Source organism: Serinus canaria, chromosome 14 (genome assembly GCF_022539315.1).
Source record: "Serinus canaria isolate serCan28SL12 chromosome 14, serCan2020, whole genome shotgun sequence".
Classification (NCBI taxonomy): Eukaryota; Metazoa; Chordata; class Aves; order Passeriformes; family Fringillidae; genus Serinus; species Serinus canaria.
In genome coordinates this window covers 11,543,152-11,561,725 of record NC_066328.1, presented here as the reverse complement: position 1 = coordinate 11,561,725, position 18,574 = coordinate 11,543,152, and the positions used below count along the sequence as shown (strand labels likewise).

Below are 18,574 nucleotides of genomic sequence, written 5' to 3'. Positions count from 1 at the left end.
CACCTGCATCAGTTCTGCTGAGCTTAATTTTCGTTATAATCCTCTGGGTCACCTGTGCTCCATCTGACTGTTCTCTCTAAGGTTTTGTTTCATTAGAACTTTATTATGGAGCTAATTTTATTTTTTAAAGCCATCGAATTCAAGGCTGAGCTCTGAATTTTCCTGTTAAACAGGAAGATATCCCAGGTCTGTGCCGTGATTCAGCAGATTCTGTGCTCTCAGGGCTGTCACCAGATCTGTGCTGTCGAATTAAGTAGTATCCTTGACTTTCCTTCCCTTAGCTGCTCTATCTGTAAAATGGAGACAGTGCTAATCTCTCATTTGTGTGACTCCATAAGCTTTGACCAGCGCTTCAAAGATGCCAAAGACAATAAAACTGCCAAGCCTCCTTTCACTAACAGGATTGATGATTTACACCCAAAATGCTCATTTTTGTGCTCAAACAAGATCACCTGAAAGATACTGCGGTTGGAACCGGCCCAGGGAAGGGGGGAGGAGGAAACCATCTGTTACACAACAACAGAAATGTTTTGGGGCATCCACCTGGGAAGCTCTGGGTGACGAGTTTGGAATATGAAGGCTTATTTATATGGATGGAGCTAATTTTCTCTAAGTTATTCCTTTTTCACTCAGGGAATTACCTAATCTTACAAGAGACTCTAGGAGGAAAGATTCATTTATTCTCTGTCTCATTCAGCCCCAGGCAAGCCTGAAGATGCTCTGCCTCTTCCAGTTCTGCTTTTTTAACTGATTCTATTAATGGAGCTTAAAGATTTTCTTCTTCTGGGTAAAAAGGGTTAATCTTTCTCATTCCCACTCACCCTTCTCCTCCTCTTATTCTGGAGAGTTCTTTTTTTGGCAGCTCTGGCTGTTTCTACCATCTTCTCCCCCTAATCTGCCACTATCTGAAGAATTCATTACATTTCAAATCAGAGGCCTTGCTGCATACATTAGCAGGTTTTAATAGACTTGCCACGACTCAAAAAGGAGGAAAAAAAGAGAGAAGATTTAAAACTCTTGTCTTGCCGAAAGCAGACAGATTGACTCAAAAATGACTCAGTCAATAAAAGATGAGTTTTGAAAAGGCTTCCCTCTGCTCAAAGGGAGCTCGTATTCCAGAGAATTAGGTTTTTCTAAGCCCACTGTCAGAAATTAATAATACATACGGCATGTAAAATGGATTTAGCCCTCTACAGCCTTATACAAACATATCTTTGACTTGCTAAATGTGACATGACTACCAGGATTTTCCAGCCTTTATCCCAGGAGTTTGTCATCTCTCCAGAATGGTGACCTCGGTGGAATTTTTAAGCACATTAAAAAAAAATTTGCTAAATGAGATTTTAATTAAGAATATGTTTCTACTTCTCTCACCCTTTTTCTCTACCCAAACCCCTGCTGTCAGAGTGTTTTATTATTATTTGCAGTCAAAATTATCCCGAAAGCTCTGGTTTAAACTCTCAAGCTATCAAGTGTCTTTGCTTGACACTTTCAGTAGCCTTCCTCTGAAGAAAGATGCTGAGCCTTCTGCAGAATCTTTGATTTGGGTGTGGGTTTTTTCTGCTGCCACAAAAAGTTTTATAGGCCAACAAAATATGTCTTTCTTTGGAAAAAAGACAGGGCTTCTGTCTTATTAGATCTATCCACAAGTATTCTTGTGTGATTTGAGTTCTTCTCAGGTGGCCCTGCTCACCTTGCTTAAGGTAACTCAAATGTGCAGTCCCCACCACTGTTTATTCCTCCATCACATTCCCTCAGCTGATAGGAATTAAAAGTTGCATTAATTTTATCCTCCTGGATGGTTTGGTTTGATCCTTTATTCAAACTGGCCTTGTTGAAACCACAGAAGGTGTTGTCTTGAGCAGGTAGGTCCATGCAGCCTTCTGGATGGCTCTGGGCTGACTGCATTTGTCCATCTCCGTTTTCTCTTTCTTCCAAACCCCACAATTTAATTATTTTTTTAGCTATATGAGTGGTTGACTCTGTCTTGAAATCTTTTCCACATTCTCCCTTTGAAAATCTTTCCTCCACCTTAAAATTACTCATTATGAATTACCCTGTAAGCTAACTTTGCAAAGTCACTGCATGTCCTTATCTCCTCATGGATCTCTTCTGTCCTCAGCTGTATTATTCTGCATATTGCCTGTGGGCTTGTGGAATGTCTTGTGTGAATGTGCTGCAGCAACATGAAGTCTGACTCTGGACAATATCTCCTAGATGATGCAGAGAAACTTTTAAAAACATCAGTGAAGAAATGAGCACACTAAAGTGCTCCATTTTGGACCATTATGTGCTCTATGGATGTTGCTTGGGCTTGAAACAAGCAGAGCTCATAATTTTTTTAAAATGTTTATGAGTTCTATGAAAAGTCTGAGCTTAGAGTTGTCGACAATATGCACCCAAAAGTGCAGCAATAGTGTGTTCTTCTTTCCCACCACCAACAGGAGACTTGCTCAGATTTTCTTGTGCTTCTTTGGCTCCAAAGAATCATGGATGTTGGTGTTAGGAGAATTTCCATCAAGGTAACAACAGGTATTTTTCACAGAGCTGAAGGTAACAAAGTGGTTCAGCAGTAGCAAAAGTATTTATCTGGGTAAGAGTTTTCCACTTTTATCTCTGAGGTCAGACTTGTTGTTTTTGTTGGTGGTGGTTTGTTTTTTGGGTTTTTGAATATAAATGTGACATCTCAAGGTTACAATCCAGGGTTGCACCCCTGGTTTCTGGAGTGTGTTTTCTGGTCAGAATGTGGAATTAGCAGCTGCTGGAGCATCAGTTAATGGAATTCATTCCCCCTAACTCTTCATGGCCAGGTTGGATGGGCCTCTGAGCAGCCTGATCCAGTGAGTGGCCTCCCTGTGTGGAACAAGTTGATCTTTAAGGTCCCTTACAGTCCCAACCACTCTGTGATTCTGTCTAACTGGAAATGAGCTGTCCTCAGAGGACACCCAGTAGAGCATCACCTTCTCCAGTATTGATTTCCCTGAAGAAATTTGTGTGACTAAATCTCTTTGTCTTTCTTGCACAGGCAGGGACCCTACTTACTCATTTCTGTAAAGAGCCATGAGGAATTGTTTTCTTGGAATTCCACAGGACTTCTGCTCCACTTCATTCATGAACAATAGCCAAACAAATGCTGGTTCTTGGGTTGTATTTTAAGATATAATCAGGAGTTCTACAGCAATCCCAGGAAGAGAACACTTGGCTGCCTTGTGTTTCTCCAGTCCTTGGTGTTTAAAATTCTTGGAAAACCCAAATATACAAGACCTAGAAATCAGCTGGATTTCTGCAGCTGGAATTGGTGCTGGAGTCATTCTTCTTCTGGGTCTATTATTATAAATATCAACCTTCTTCCCAGGATAAGTCTCCAGAGTTAAAGTCCTGTTATCTCATGTCATAATCAGGAGCTTTTAGGTTTTTTTTGAAGATGTGCTCCTAATGTTGGTATAGAGATCAACAAAACTGAAGGGAACAAGCATGATTTTACCTCGTTTTGTGTTTGTTTCCAGTGAGGTAATTTTTTAATCTCTTCCATGTTCTCTTGATTTGAAAAAGTAGTCTTCCTGGTGAATATTATGTCTCTTGAGTTTCCAGCTGCTTTGCTGGGACATAGCCACCCAATAATCTCCTTGGGAATAATTGCTGGTGTCCTTTCAGATAATTCTTGTGAAAGGTGACAAACTGCTCACCACAGTGAGATGTTAATAACACAGAGATGCCTTTTGTTTGAAAGCTGGTGCAGAAATTACCCCATGCAGTTGTTGGAAAGTCACACTTTTGATGGTAAGAAGTAAGGAATGGATTCATTCATTTGCATATAATTCCAGGCCTTTTGTGTCATCTTTTGTGTAAACCATACCATTTCCATCCCAGTGGGGAATGAGTGCTCATAATACAGAGGGACAGGAACATGGGCTTGCTCTCAGCAGGAATCAGGGTTAAAGACATGTCATCTACTAAAAAGGAGGAAAACAGGGTCTGAAGGAAAAACACTGGGAGAAACAGCCATGGAAAATTAATGAATCCAAGTTTTTAGACCAGCTCAGGGGAGACCACACCTCCTGATGTCCCCTCTGAGTAGGTATCAGAAAAAGGGAGGAATCTGTGTCCTTCTAGGGATGTGTTGAGCTGAACTGTCCCTGCATCTGCCCCAAATCCCAGCCAAGACTTATTTTTCTTGTAATGAGAGGCTCCATTTACCAGCCAGATCTACTGCAGCTGTCTGAGGTGTACATCTTTCTCTGTGTCACTGAAACTAAACTCTTAAAAACCCTTTAGTCTGCAGCTGATAGGATGTTCCCAGTATAGGTTTCTCAGCTTTTCATCAAAAGGGGATGCATTTTTGAAAACAAATGGCATAGGTGTCTCTGTCTCTGTGATCTAGAGTCAGAGAGGTCCGTAAATACTTGCTTTAGCTTTTCTGTTCTTCCATCTCTTTCTAGGTAGCCAGAAGGTCTCTCTGAGTAGGCAGTTGGTCCCAATGATGAACTTTACAATTAGAGCCTTAGTGCCCATCTTCCAAAATTTCTAATAAAATTGCATGAATATTTAATAACCAATTATTAAATATTTAAAAATTGAAAACTGAACTAGCTTGGAAGTTAGCACGTGATGAATAATTCAGGACCAGGAGAGGAGACTTGGCATTTGGGCTGAGACAGATGTTACCTTTCCTGTCTCCCTGCCCAGAGATGATTTTGGTGTCCTCCAGCCTTGGCATACTTTGAAGACAGTGCTTGGGGACATCAAGCCTTTACTTCTTGGCCAAGAGTACCAGCACAAGGTTAAGGGAAATAACCCTCCCTTATCCATAGTAACATTACAGACTCCTGCAATGGAAATAAAAGCTCCAGAGGCTGGAATAACATGATTGAAAGCCTGGTTATCCAGGAGATGGCTCTGTTTCCAACATCTTTCATGCTCCAGGGAAATAATTTTACTTGTCTTTACATCTGTGTCACAATCCAGCAGTTCTGTTGTTTGAAAGTCCTTTTTCCCCTCTTGCTCTGCTGCTGCTCCACACTGAACCAATGCTCCCTTCTGCTCCAGCATGAGCATCTTTAAAGGATTGTTTTCATAAAGTGGACACCAGACAATGAAGCAGAACATGAAAAATATGCCAATAAATACAGGGCAGAACCTGCTGTCCTGTGAGAGGAGGTCTGGGGCACTCAGAAGAGTGCTCAGAGGAAACATCTGATGTGATTCTTGAGCAGAGTGCCTTTGGGTCCTGCTGCAGGAGCACAAGGAGCAGGGAGAAGAGTTTGGGAAAGGTTTGACTAGTTGGCATCCAGAGAGCTTTCAGGCCAAGAGCAATTCATTTACAGAGCCAACACTTCAAAACACTATTAAGGGGATAAACAGGGGAGGAAAAAAAGCATTGAATAGAAGGAGCAAGTGGAGGCTTTTTAAAGCTTAATTTCCTTTGGAACAAAAGCCCTAAACAAACTCCACAATCTTCTGCCATTAAAAACACAAGTAAGGTGGCATGCTGCAGAGCCTTGCCTTTCTCTGTGGCAGTGCCATTGTGTTCTCCCAGCTGGCTGAAGCCTGTGCATTTTCCTGGCTGTGCCCTGCAGGCTGTGCTCAGCACCCGCAGGGCCCTTGGCTGACCTTTCTGAGTCTCCCCTCCTTAGGGCAGGGTACAGTGTCATAAAAAAGGGAGTTCTGGAGATGGGAATGGGGTTATTATGGGGTTATAATGACTGTGAGGAAGTTATTGTATGGGCAGAAGGGCTTGTAGACAGCCATGCTCCCAGCAGTCGGGGAGTCTGCAGGGTTTGGAGTTTGGTCTGTGCATCCCAAATCAGAACTAAAGGGTACCTGTATGATGCCCTGCCCCATCTCAGCACCTGTCTTACACCATAGAGTTATTTAACAGTGACTTTAGACATGAGAGGAACCTCGTGAGGCCTTTGTTAGTTCTATATTTTGATTGTCTGCCTGCAAAGCTACAGACTTTTTGTGTTGTGAACACAGACTGTGCAGTGCAGAAAACAGAGGGAGACAAGAAACTGTAAGTAACATAATCTTGGACACTACCAGTGAGTTAAAATAGCATTGCCATGAGTCTCAGCATCTGAATTTGACTATAAAAAGTAACATGAGTAAGAGCAGAATGGTTTTGCTCCTGGGAAGGCTTGAAATCATCTCTTGCCAGCGGTGGAAATCTCCCGTTCACAGCTTCGGTGAGCATCATCAGCTAATAAACTGTGAAGCACTCTCTAATGCATGATTGAATATTGTCCACCCTGTGCTGTGAATTACTAAAACTCCTGCAAAAAGTCTTCACTGTGAGAGAGAACAAAGCTATTTCTGGAGCTGTTTTTCTCATTTGGTTTAATAGCAGATGTTGGGTGCTGTTGCAGAGGTTTAAATGCATCCAAGTGTTTTGGGGTAGTACTGATAGTAATGATGTGCCAATGGAAACAAAATAATGGGCAGAGTGCAAGGGAGGTGATAGGCAGAGGATAAATTAATCTATTAGATGCTTCTGCAGACCACCCTGTCTAATTAACAATGCATATTAGATATGTTAATTATATAGTTCTTAGGATTAATCTTTTCATTAGACACTTGAGTGGTTTCAAAGCACTTTTTTTTTTCTTGGAAGCAACTTAGTGGAGAAGTGATTCTCCTTCATCTGACAAGTGATACAAATTATGCCCCAGTTTTTTGCTACCTGACTTCCCTGAACTACAGCCCTTGAAAAGTCCCACTGCCTTTTTTTTTTGAACTCCAAAATAGATTACCTGAAATATATGTAGGCTGGAAGACTTATGCCTGAGACTTGCTGGCTAGTTCTAGAAGCAGAAGTTGAGTACTTTCCTGTAAACTGAAGTGACACAGTATGTTTGTGTTGTTAAGGTGAGGCTATTTTTTGCATCCAGAGTTAATGACTTGCTGCAGCTCTGGCTGACATCACTTTGTTCTGAGAAGTGCTGTTGGGCTGTAATTGCCATATGGAAGGGAAGTGTGGCTGGCAGACTTTAATCATGGTTTGGGAGGTGGAGGGAGATGTCTTCCTGCTTGGGTCACAATTTATGACCAGTGTGACCACCCTAATTTCCAAACTGTTTGTGCCATATTATGCTAATTGATGGAGTCCATCTTGGGCAATAAATAGCTCTCCTGAGGTTACTTTCTCCTGTGTCTGGGGTGTGTGTTGCCATCCCCACTGAGTTCTGTATTGCTGCAAGCAGGCTGCTCACACCATTACAGCCACAGATTTTAGTGGTGCCCAGGGTCTGTTCACACAGCACTGTGCTGCCTCCACTGAGAACAGCTGCAGGAACTGGGCTGAGCTTCCAAAAGCCCACTTGTTTTCTTCCTTCCCCCACTCCAAAACAGCTCTGCCAACAAGAAGGAGGACAAGGAAAGCTCCAAGCAGTGCAGAGGCTGGGATGCCCTGAGAGAACCTTTTGCTCAGGGGTGGTTCATTGGCCAACCTCAGGTGTGCTTGTGAGTTTTGCAGTTTGGTGTTGTAATCTCAGTTTTAGCAAAAGGAAGAAAAGAAAATCACTCTTCACTTGATCCTGACCCATGTTCTATGTGTGTGTAGGTACTGCAGGAGGGAGTTCATGCTTTTCCACAGCTTCCTCTCTTTGGTGCTCAGTGTCCTGCTGCTCTCACCTTACCCTTCCAATTCTTCTGCTACTTTCTTCAAGTTAGCAGAGGATAATTAATTATGTCCTCTGTAAAGGTGCATGGGTTTTCTGAAATGGGGCCTTCAGCCAACCATCTTCAGTGAAGAGAAACATCTGGGAAATTATTTTTTTAGTGGGCAGTTCTCAGGCAGTGCAAGAGCTGCAGCTGGTCATGGTGGTGGAGACCTTTACTTGTGCTGTGCTGCCTTTGAAAACTCTCCCCAGAGCTGCTGGAAGGGCAAGCTGGTGGCTGGAGGAGGGGGCTGGGAGGTGCATTGAACCATATGGTACACACACAGTTTAAAAATAAACCAATGTTGACTGATCAAATAAATACCACTTAGGTTTCAAATTGAACAGCCAGTGCAGTCTGTTGAATATAAAACTGTTTTTACCTTCAAGAAAAGTTATAATTCATGGCTGTAATGTCACAAATTTCAAGTTTTGCAGAGAGCAGTGTGAGGCTGCCAGACTGTAAGGTCGAGTAGGGGTGGCGTGGGGCTGTGTGGTCCCACTCCCCCAGGGCATAAAACATGCCTATAAAATCTAGCAAAGCGAATTTTATTTCTCAAAAGCAATGGTCATAAACTTGCCTACATCAGAAAATGTTCAGCTCTTCTCCTATTAGCCTTTATTTAACACGATACAATTTATTTTTATGTTGTGCCCTTCACAGAATATCACAGAACTCTTTTCAGACATTGCTCCTCATAAACTGAGGCTGGCAAAGAAAATTCCAGCTTGAGATTTGAGCAGGGGAATGACTGGAAAGGTCCCAGGTGCAGAGAGACAGGTGGGAAGAACAGACCTGCAATGGATGGAGTAATTCAGTATCAGTTTGGGGGTGCAGGGTGTGGCTCAGGAGTGCCACTGCATGGCAGCAGCTCCTGTAGATGGGGGAGAATAAATGTAAATGTGCCTTGCTGCTTGGAACTGAGAAAACAGTGTTCCTCTTCCCATTGTGGAGCTTGTGTGAACAAGGTGGTTCTGGCATCCCTTTCTGTAAGCTGGAAACAAAATTTAAGCAATCTCTTGTTTAAGTGAAGCCGGGTTGGTGAAAATGCAGCATCCTCCATGGCACTGTTGGGTGGCATCTCTCTTGAGGCACCCTGGCAGGGTCAGCAGGGACAGGAATTGATGTGTAAATACTTTATCCTGTGTGTGTTGGAGTGAGTGACCCCCAAACATGTCACTGAGGGAAAGTAACCTTTAATGGAGAGTTAGAAAGGACTGCAGGCCTTTCTGAGAGAGATATATATTAGCTGGGATTGCAGCTGAATTAATGCAGCTCCATGGCTTGTGGCATCTTTGAGGATGGGCAGAACAAATTTGTATTTTCCTGGAAAAGACTAGTGATACATTTAATTTCATGCCACTTTTGGCATGCTCAGAGTCACATTGTTTCTTTCTCTTTCCCTGGGGAAAAGGCTAAGCGTGAATTTGGTTTTCTTTGGTGCAGAGGCTGCTATTGTTATTGATTGACCTGGCTGAACTTGGAGCAAGAGCCAAAGCTGTGGTATTTCCAGGCTGCTCTGAACAGTTTCAGATGTAAAGAGTGTCAAAGCAATGGAATAAAAAGCAGTGACATTTCCAATATGAGACCAAAAAAGCCCAACTCATATTTTATTTATTTATCCAAAATAGATTGAATTATTCATTAAAGTCAATGTAAGTGTGTGAAAATACAAGGTGTTTCAAGAAGCAGTATCATTAGGAGGAATTAATAATTGGGCAATATTAATTTTCTAACAGATTAATGATTTTTTTTTTTAAAGTGAGGATTTTTTTTTCCACATCAAACTCTTCAGGACAGGCAACTTTTTATACTCTCAGCCTGAATACAAAGGAGATGGGACAGTATTTCTATATATTTTCCTGTTCTCTCTATTGTCCTTTTTTTTTTTTCAGGCCAGTCATTGCCTCCAACCAAGGCATGGCCTGTGTAACCTCCTTCTTATTTTCTCAGTTCTTATTTGCTTCATAAACTTGGAGATGCTTTGGCATCCCTTCTTTGGGATGAAGAGTGTTTGTGATGTGACCTTCCCCATCCATGGCCTCTGCAACTTCTCTCACCTGTGTTGTGCAAGTGGAACAAGGTCAAATACAGGAACTTAAACAGGTTTTCTAAATACAGAGATTCTCATTTTCAAATACTGTCCTTTGAAGATGTAATTAAATCTAATTCTCCAAACATTGGGAAAGATCTGAATGGATCAAGATGTTCAGGTTTCTGTAGGTGGTAGATGAAAGGGGTGGACACATCAGTGCTGTCACTGGAGCCCTGCTCTGACCATCCCAAAAGGATCTCCCTCTGTTCCAGGGCCTCTGTGGCTGTGCCTTAAACACTGCTCTGAAACAGCTGAGTTGCACTCTGTGCAAGTGATGAGTTTTAAATCAATTTTTCCTGACTGTGTGAGAAATTTGGCGGGAATTAGCGGTATTAGGTGAGGCTTAAGAATTAGCGTTTTCACAGCTTTGAATTCAGATGCAGAGCAAACAGTGAGCTGCATTTTAGCTTAACATCTTCACTTGATGGGGGACATGTTGGAAAGATTAATTACTGTCCCCAAGTCTGTGCATATGCTGCTGTCCTGCTGGCTGGGTGCAGGGAATCCGTGGTGCCAGGTCTGCACCTGGACAGAGCCATGGTGCAGAGAGGATCCATAGGTACCCTAAAATTACTCATTCTTTGCCATTTCAGGCACCCCGAGGTGTCTGAGACATTGGCCCGGGGCTGGCTGGTATCACACAGAACCTGCAGGGTGTTTCTTTCCTGCACAAGTATGATAAAAAGGTATGAAAGATATCCTAGGACACCTCAAATGGCTTTGTTCCTGCAGTGGGATCCCATCTGAATTCTCTCAAGTCTCAGTTTACCTTCCTCTGCAGTTACTCTTCCAAGGATCCTGCTCGTGGTGTGTTCTCTTGGTTGTGTCAGCAGATCCCTCAGTGGAAAGCAAGGCCAGTCACAGTGCTGAGTGCTGTCCTGAGTTAAACCAGGAATAGCCCCGGGTTGAATTGTTCCCAGGGGATAAACACTGCAGGAGGGAGGCACCAGCTGGAGCTGAGCTGCTGAGCACTGCGCTTAATTGGGCGTAAAGGAAGAGCAATCTCTGTTTTACAGTCAGGGTTCAGTGGACCTTTCATCGGGGGCAGCTGCAAACTCAGGCGTTCCTGCTGTGTCCCTGTGCCTGCTTGGGTTTTTTCCTGCTCTGTCCCTAAGCTAAAGAAGCCCTGATGGAGTCACGGGAGGGATGACAAGGCTTTATCCCACTCCTGGCTGGCGCTGGCTCATTCCACTGCATCTACATTAGCAGCTCCCCAGTTCAGCACCTTGTGCCAGTGGCTGACACAAGGCATCTCTAACGAGCAGATAAGTTTTTCATGCAGATAATTCCTCCAGCCAGGACACCAACACTGCTGCAGGCTCTGGAAAGAGGGCCAGGAGGAGCAGCAGGGAGGCAGCAAGGGCACGCAGTCCAGTCAGGGGTGAAGGCTCCCTGGTACTTCAGTTACACTGCAAAGCTCCAGATTTCTTGTATAAAAGAGTGATTGTAGTCAAAGTTTTTCCTTTCTCACCCTGAGGGGAGTGGAGGGAAGCAGTTGCCATCACTTAGTTGCTATTGCAGAGTCAGAGGGTTGTTTAACTAGGCCAGCACTGTTGGGTGGGGGTGAGGATGCTCATGGTGGCCACTGGCAGGACCAAGTTTGAGAGACATAGCAGTGGAAAAAGCACTAACTCTTCATGAATAACAAAAGCTGTTCAAAGAGTTTAATGAATTAGGGTGCCATCCACCTCCGAGGTTATAAAAGTTGGGAGAGGCAACCTCTGAGATGCAGTAGGAAGAGAGAGATTTACTTTTCCAAGGCTAGACTGCATTTATTAGGGAAAAAAATATTGCTGTTGGACATGGGCAATATATTAAAGGCAGGGCTGTCTCTGACAGTGACGAAATGTTATTTACCACTGCAGTGTGGTCACTGAATTTTTACTTTCATATATAGGATTTTGTTCTTAACAGTTGCATAGCTGAATGAAAACTGAGAATATCCAGGGCAGAGCTACCCATTAACCTCCCAATTTCAGAGGCTGATTACTTGATTAATCAAAGACCAGTCCCAGCTGAGATGATGGGGAAAGGGTTGTAATAATCCAGAGAAAGGTTGAATTAATTACACATTGATGAGTTGCTGTGAGTGGGAAGGTGGGTGGTCAGAATAGAGCCTTTTTGAGCTCTTGAGAAGAGACTGTGTGTAAGACACAACCCTTTGGGCCATTAAGGGTGCTTTGGATATTCTCTACTTGCTTTACATCCCCCTACAACTGGGAGGTTCCCTGTATAGCAGGGTTTTAATGAACCAGCTGGTGATGTTCCCCACAACTGGTTTGTTCCCCTTCATAAAGCAAGATGCAGCTGGGGGATGCTCAGGGTAAAGGCAATCATTGCTTGTACATCACCACCAGAAGCTGCTCAGGAAGGTGGAGGTGGATTAGCTGAAGGTAAGGAGCTGGCCAGGGTTAACCCTCCCTGAGTGGATGCTCTCACTCAGAAGCAAAGGGACATGTAGTTCTCTTTAACCATTAAAGAGTTCCTGTCCTTGCCTGGGGATTAAACTGAGTTGGATTAAGGCCAAAGTACTTCTGAGCAGGGGCATCCTCAGTGGCATTTAAGGCACTTTACCTTAACACATTGAATTATCCTTTTGTTCCACCCACAGTGCCTAACCAAAGCAGTACAGGAGATGAGAGGTGACTGGCTCTCTCCTGGTGTGCCTGCAGCTGCTCAGAGGTCAATGTCACTGGCAAGTCCATGGCCTTGCAGTTTCCATCCTACATCCTCCCTGCACTGTGCCTGGGAGGCCAATGGAAGCACTTTCCAGCAAGTACTCAAGCAAAAAAATTTCCAGCTCACTTGGGAAGCAATAATGTTTTAGTATGGGCTCCATAAACCCAGCCAAAAACATTCCTCATATTCCAGCAGTCACCTTGCTCTGAAGTTCCTGCTGTCCTGCTGCTGGACCTGAAGTAGCTAAACTAAAGACATATGGGCTGCAAATGCTGCAATTATGTCTCTGATCACAGCACAAAGCCTTAAACCTCAGAATGACAAAGAGGTATTCGACTGAGGAAGTCTATTTGTTTGCTGTTAGAAGGAGTCAGGATTTTTCCTAACCCTGGACTGCAGTGTTGATAAAACAGGCTGACTTGAGAGACATCTCTAGTGTATATTAAAGTAAAGCCAATCTCTTTAATTAATGGGATGATAAATCGAGGTTTAATTACTCAGAAGGCACCTTGGGTGAAAGATTCATGGTAATTGTTGTGTATCCTCTTGAAGCATTCACAGTACTGGCAGCTCCCTTTGTAGCAATAAAACACAGGGTGAGTGGCAGGCAGTCTCCAGGACCTCTCTGATAGGGACTAGTCCAGTTAAGGTGGCAAATGCAAAGAGGCAGAGGTGCTCTCCAGGCTTTTTATCACAATAAAAGCCCCTTCCCAAACCTTGAGGGATTCCTAAGCAGTGTGTCAATTTGAGATCAAAGCACTTACCTCAAATCTCCTCCACTGGAGGAGATTTCCCTTGTAGGCAGCTTCCTCCTGATGCAACCATACAGAGGCATATTTTGGACCATTTTTCCACTTCATTGCTTTCTGTAGAGGAGCACCCTTCTCTTGAGTTCTGTGTGGACAACAAGACGTGTGCATGTGGTGAAATGGATGCTACAGCTTTGAATTTTCATAGTGTGTTGTTAATAGACTGGCTGAGCAAAAGAAAAATCCATCCCACCAAGACATGTCTGTTTTCCTTACTCCCCAGTTTACTATCTTGTAGTCTGCTGGGGCCAGGAGGAGAAGCATCCAGCTTGCTTGTTTCTTGCCTGCTTAATTCACTTTTTAATTAACCTTTTCAATTCACCCAGTTTGGCTAGCACTGTAAGTACAGCACAAGGGCTCCGTGCTGGTGACATATAAGAAAATACCCATTTCTTCCCTTACCCAGAGCTGAAGAAGCAAGTGGAAAGTGCAGAACTGAAAAACCAACGCCTGAAAGAAGTTTTCCAGACCAAGATCCAGGAGTTCCGCAAGGTGTGCTACACACTCACGGGCTACCAGATCGACATCACCACGGAGAACCAGTACAGGCTCAGCTCCATCTACGCCGAGCACCAGGGGGACTGCCTGCTTTTCAAGGTAGGTCTGTGCACCCCTGCCTGCACCTGCTTCTTTGGGTTCATGGTTTTCAATGTGCCAGGGTGTATTTGCTCTTTCTCAGTGATTAGATTGGAAAATCACTGCCCCCTGTTACCTGGCAGAATGTTGCTCGTGGGGGAAGTAAAGATCCTTTCTTCTGTTAAAAAGTAGGAGGTTTGACATCTGGTCTCCCACTTATATATCAAAGTCTGGAGTAAATAGAAGAGACTCTTTATGCATAATACCTCAGGCATCTGGCCTGGCACTTCACCTTTTTATATTATCAGTTACATGCCGCAGTAATAAAACCTTATGTAACCATCAAGGCTCATCATTACTTCACTATGAGATATATGTCCCTATGTTTTTTTACCATCCTCTAGCTTGTCTGCGTGTCATCATCTTGTCTTTATGTAAATTGGAATCCCTTTTGAGCAGCAACTCATCCTGGTGTGTGTGAAGTGCCATTTATGTGAGCGGCACAGATGAGTAGCAATAACAGTCTGTCTTCTGTCTGTCGGGTGCTGTACTGCTCTGGCTGGGTGGGCTGTGAGCTTGTGGCTTGACACAGGGGCTGTTTTCCTGCTGTGTTACCTTCTGAGCTGATGCATCAGAGAGCTGAGGTGTGATGTTAGAAGTCACCATGATGTTAAGTCTGTCTTTAGACTGGTTCAAGTGCCAACAGCCCAAGTTTACAGGTCAATGGGAGAACTTTCTTCTTCTCCATAGCAAACACAACACTTTAACACTTAAAGTCATACCTGCCTCCCACTGATCCTCCCGAGGTCAAATGTCCTTTAAGAAGGGTTTTGGAGGTGTTCAGTACAGGAGGGAACTCTACAAGCAGGAAGTGGGAAAGTCCTGTTTCTGCAGACCTACAGCTGTGTGCCTCATGTGGATGGTTGCCAGATTGTTTCTCTACATAATAGGAGAAATGTTTTCCTGTTCTGCAACTTTAGTGCCTCAGGAAAAAAAAAAAAAAACAAACAAAACAAATAAAACCCAACAAATAGAGCAAGTGAGGGTGTGTATAAGACAGCACCTAGGATCTTCAGTAAAGCTAGGAGAATATCCCCAAAACAGTCATACTGCTTGGCCTTAGGAGAGTTCTGGATTACCTGAGGCACATGGCAGCAACAAAAGCAGCTCAGTGCCCAGGGAAGAGAATAATTCTGTTGATTTTAAGGTGCTGTCATTGAATCCTGAAAATAGTTCTCTGTTGAGATGGTGCAGTGCTGCTCTAACACCTCCAGAGACCTGTGCTCACACCTGTAGTGTTAAATATCCAGTGAATGAAACTTCAGCAGGCTCCTGGAGATGTCTGTTGGATGCCATGGCCAGACAGTACAAGTTGCAGGTTTTTCTGCACCACATGGCATGCTTGGAGAAAGTTAAGGAAATGTGAGAAAATTGTATGCTGGCCACATGAACAAGAACTGGCTGGAAGCTCAGGAGCTTGCCACTGGTAGAAGGAAACTCTCCTTGGTGAAATGGCAATATAAATTATTTATATGCAGGACAGGGGATACTAAAGTAGAGATTTCTCTCTCTACACATTCTTCTTGCTTTCTCTTCTTCACTTGAGTATTTATTCCCAAGTATGTCCAAGGATGGAGGTGAGTGTCAACAGGTAAAGAAGATCTCACATTTCTTAGAGCCAAGGGTGGGTCATTTATTGATTCTTGGAATTCCTCGGGCTCTCTTACCTCATCCCCTCTCTGGACAAGAGGAGCAGATTTGCTAACTTCAACATGAATTTAAAAACTTCAGCCTTTTTTTCCCTGTTAAGTAAACTGCAGACAATTCCCACTGGCTGCAGCTTTGAATAGTAGTAGAATATAAACAACAAATTATTTCCTTGCTGAGTCCAGGCAGCTGGTTTTCTTGTATGTATGAAGGCTTGAATCCTGACTATAGCTTCCAGCAGGGTTGTGTGTTTATGCTGTGGAATTTCTGAGCCATAGCAGACTGTGGGTGTTTGTGTGCATTTCATTAACCCAGAGAGGTCACAAAGCATGGAAGCTATTTGTATTTATTCTATTCAAGCAGTTTATGGAACAGGGTCTATATAATTAAACCAGAGAAGTCCCTTGGCACTTTACAAGCTTCTGTAGTTCGGCTGTAAACTTTAAAAGCATATTTCAGTAGCACTGCTGGTGGCATTTAATTTTAAGTGAGGGATGCAATAGGAGCTCCTGTAATGTAACCCCTTCAAAGCTAAATGAAGATGAAAGATGTTGGTTTTCCTGGCCAAGGTGTGCTGTTACTATAGTGGAGCTTATTATCTACCTGCTGGATGTGTCCAGCCAGTTTGCAATAATTGGGATTACAGCTCCAGTGAAAGGGTTAATCACAGTGCTGTGCTGGGAATGTCAATGACTGCATCTATAAATGAGCACTGAATTCCAATGAAACCATACCACTAGTTATTGGTGATCCCTATCAGTGCAACAGATGAGCTCATCAGCTTGAAGGATGTCCCAGTGATTTTCAGCCCCTCTGTGAGTGCGTGGGCACAAAGGCACATCTCAGGCTTCACAGCTCGCTCCTGTTTGTTTGCTCCTTTTTATTGTTTCAATTAAACACTGTGGAAAGGCTGTTACAGATTCCTCACCAGGAGTTTAGATTCTGATGATTTTTTGTGGGCTGTAATGCATTGTAGCTCCTGGGGCACTTGACAGTTTTGTATTCCATTCCTGTTGCTGCTCCATTAGATGTGTCCAGCCGTGGCACAGACTTTGTGTTCAGTGTGATGCTTCACTGGTGTGTCTAGACCAGCCCACCCATCAGATAGCCAGGAACTGCCTCAAGTCCCTTTGTAACAAGCCATTAAAGATGTCTGTTAAAACAAACAAACATTGCCGGGGAGCCTCTGGATCAGCTTATCTGGCTTAGAATGAGGAGGTGGCAAATCAGGCTGTCATTGCCTGGCCAGGCTGTTTATCCTTGTCTCTGGCTGAGTCCTGAATGGGAGTAAGGAAATGAGGTCTTTAGAAAGGCAATGACAATTGTTTCAGACAGAGAAAGTCCTTCAGTAAACAGAAAGACTGGTCAAATTTGAAGAGGAGATGATTTGGAGACACTTGTACAAATGAACAAACAGTGGAAAGAAATTAAAGTGCAGGCTTTTTTCTTTTTGTGTGCCTAAGGACACAGTCCCAGCCAAAGCGTTTGAAGTCAATCAATTTAAAAGAAAAAGAGTAGAAATCCTTTTATTTGATAACCCTATGGCTTCAAGGAGCTACTGAGAGCAGGAGGCCACTGCATTTTCTAAAACGTTAAAATGTCTTTGTGGACAAATAATAATATCTAGTTTTACATTAAATATGTACATTTACCCAACATAGGGACATTCAGAGCTCTCTGGAGGTGTAAAGGCAACTCCTTACTACAGAGATTAGGAAGAGAATTCCCCTTATTTTGCTACTTATTTTTTTGACTTGGGTATACAAATGATTTTGCTGCTTCTGTACTTGGCAACATTCAAGTCCATCCTCTGGAAATAGGAATCAAGACCTGAGTGAAGAAGAGGCAGCAATCTGTTCTTGGTTGTTCTCAATGCTTCAGGTAAACTGTTTCCAGTGTTGCAGCATGAATGTGGGGCTGGTCACTTTGAAAAGATCCTGGGCTGAACAGGTCATCAGTCTGATCCTGTGTAATTGTCAATGTTTGCAATCTTTCTGGGCTCAGATTCCTCTACTTTCTTGAAAAGGAGTGCTCGTATTTCTTGATAATTCATGCCTAAATTATTTGGGTCTAAATTGGTTGGGAAGGAAGTTAAACCAGACAAACTCATTCCACTGTCACAGTGTATTGTGTGTCTGAGCTCATAAATAGTCCTGCCACAAGGCTGCCTTTAGACAGATATTTTCTGTAAACTCCCTGCTTAGTCTTGCAGAGCACAGAATTCTCTCTGCTTCCAGGTCTTACTCATGTTGTTATTTTCTGTCAAAATTATCAACTGAAAACCCAAACACCAGCAGTAGTTCATTGAAGAGCATCTCCAGTTTGATAGGCTGTATTCCTTGAGAGAGAATACCCAAGATACCAGACAGCAAACAAAACCAGGAGGATCTTGACATGGCTTGAGAGTGTGGCCTGCTCCAGGGCTGGCACTTCTTGCTGCAAAACAAAACCTTTGTTGGTGTCCTGTTGGATTGGTAATACAGTCATAAAATCAAGTAAAATCCATAGCTTTTTTCCAACATGATAAATTAAAAGGCTGTGCAAAGCTGGTGTGCATCCACTGTCTTTGCACATTTCTTTAAGGAGTTAAATACAGAATTAGTTTGCAGATCTGTAAGGGGAACTGTAACTATCAAACTTCAGGGCCACCTGAAAAGTGAACACCTGCTTCTGATGTAGATCACTGTGGGTGCAGAGGCTGAGCATGAGGGTGTAAAAAGGATATGGAATATTTCTTTCTTTGAATGGAAGAAGGGTGTGGTGGAAGGACAGACACCACCTTGAACTGCCCAGTCCTCCTTAGCTTGCCCCATGGCTTGGGTACCTCACTGTCCTCTTGCTTCTGTATTGACCAGATGTGTAAAACACAACAGTGTGCACAAGATGCAATAGTTTAATGCTCTTTTCTTCCAGAGGGAAATGAGGCTGGATTGAACAAGAAAGAACTGGGAGGCTGTTTTTCAAACACAAAATGTTGCTGACAAACTGCTGGCTGAAGGGGGGAAGGCAAAACTCATGTGGTTAAATGTGCAGAGGGAGTCTGGTCTGCTGA

The 18,574-nt window shown here is 43.3% G+C and overlaps 1 protein-coding gene across 2 annotated transcripts in view; it reads left to right on the top strand.

Annotated features, from left to right (window-relative positions):
* The window catches only part of MAD1L1 (mitotic arrest deficient 1 like 1), a 348,568-nt gene that overhangs the window by 245,048 nt on the left and 84,946 nt on the right, over positions 1-18,574 (top strand). For both annotated transcript variants that reach the window (XM_030229927.2, XM_050980223.1), the window contains one exon: positions 13,646-13,836. In XM_030229927.2, coding sequence (XP_030085787.2) covers positions 13,646-13,836 — 191 coding nt within the window. The remainder of the gene's footprint in view (positions 1-13,645; positions 13,837-18,574) is intronic.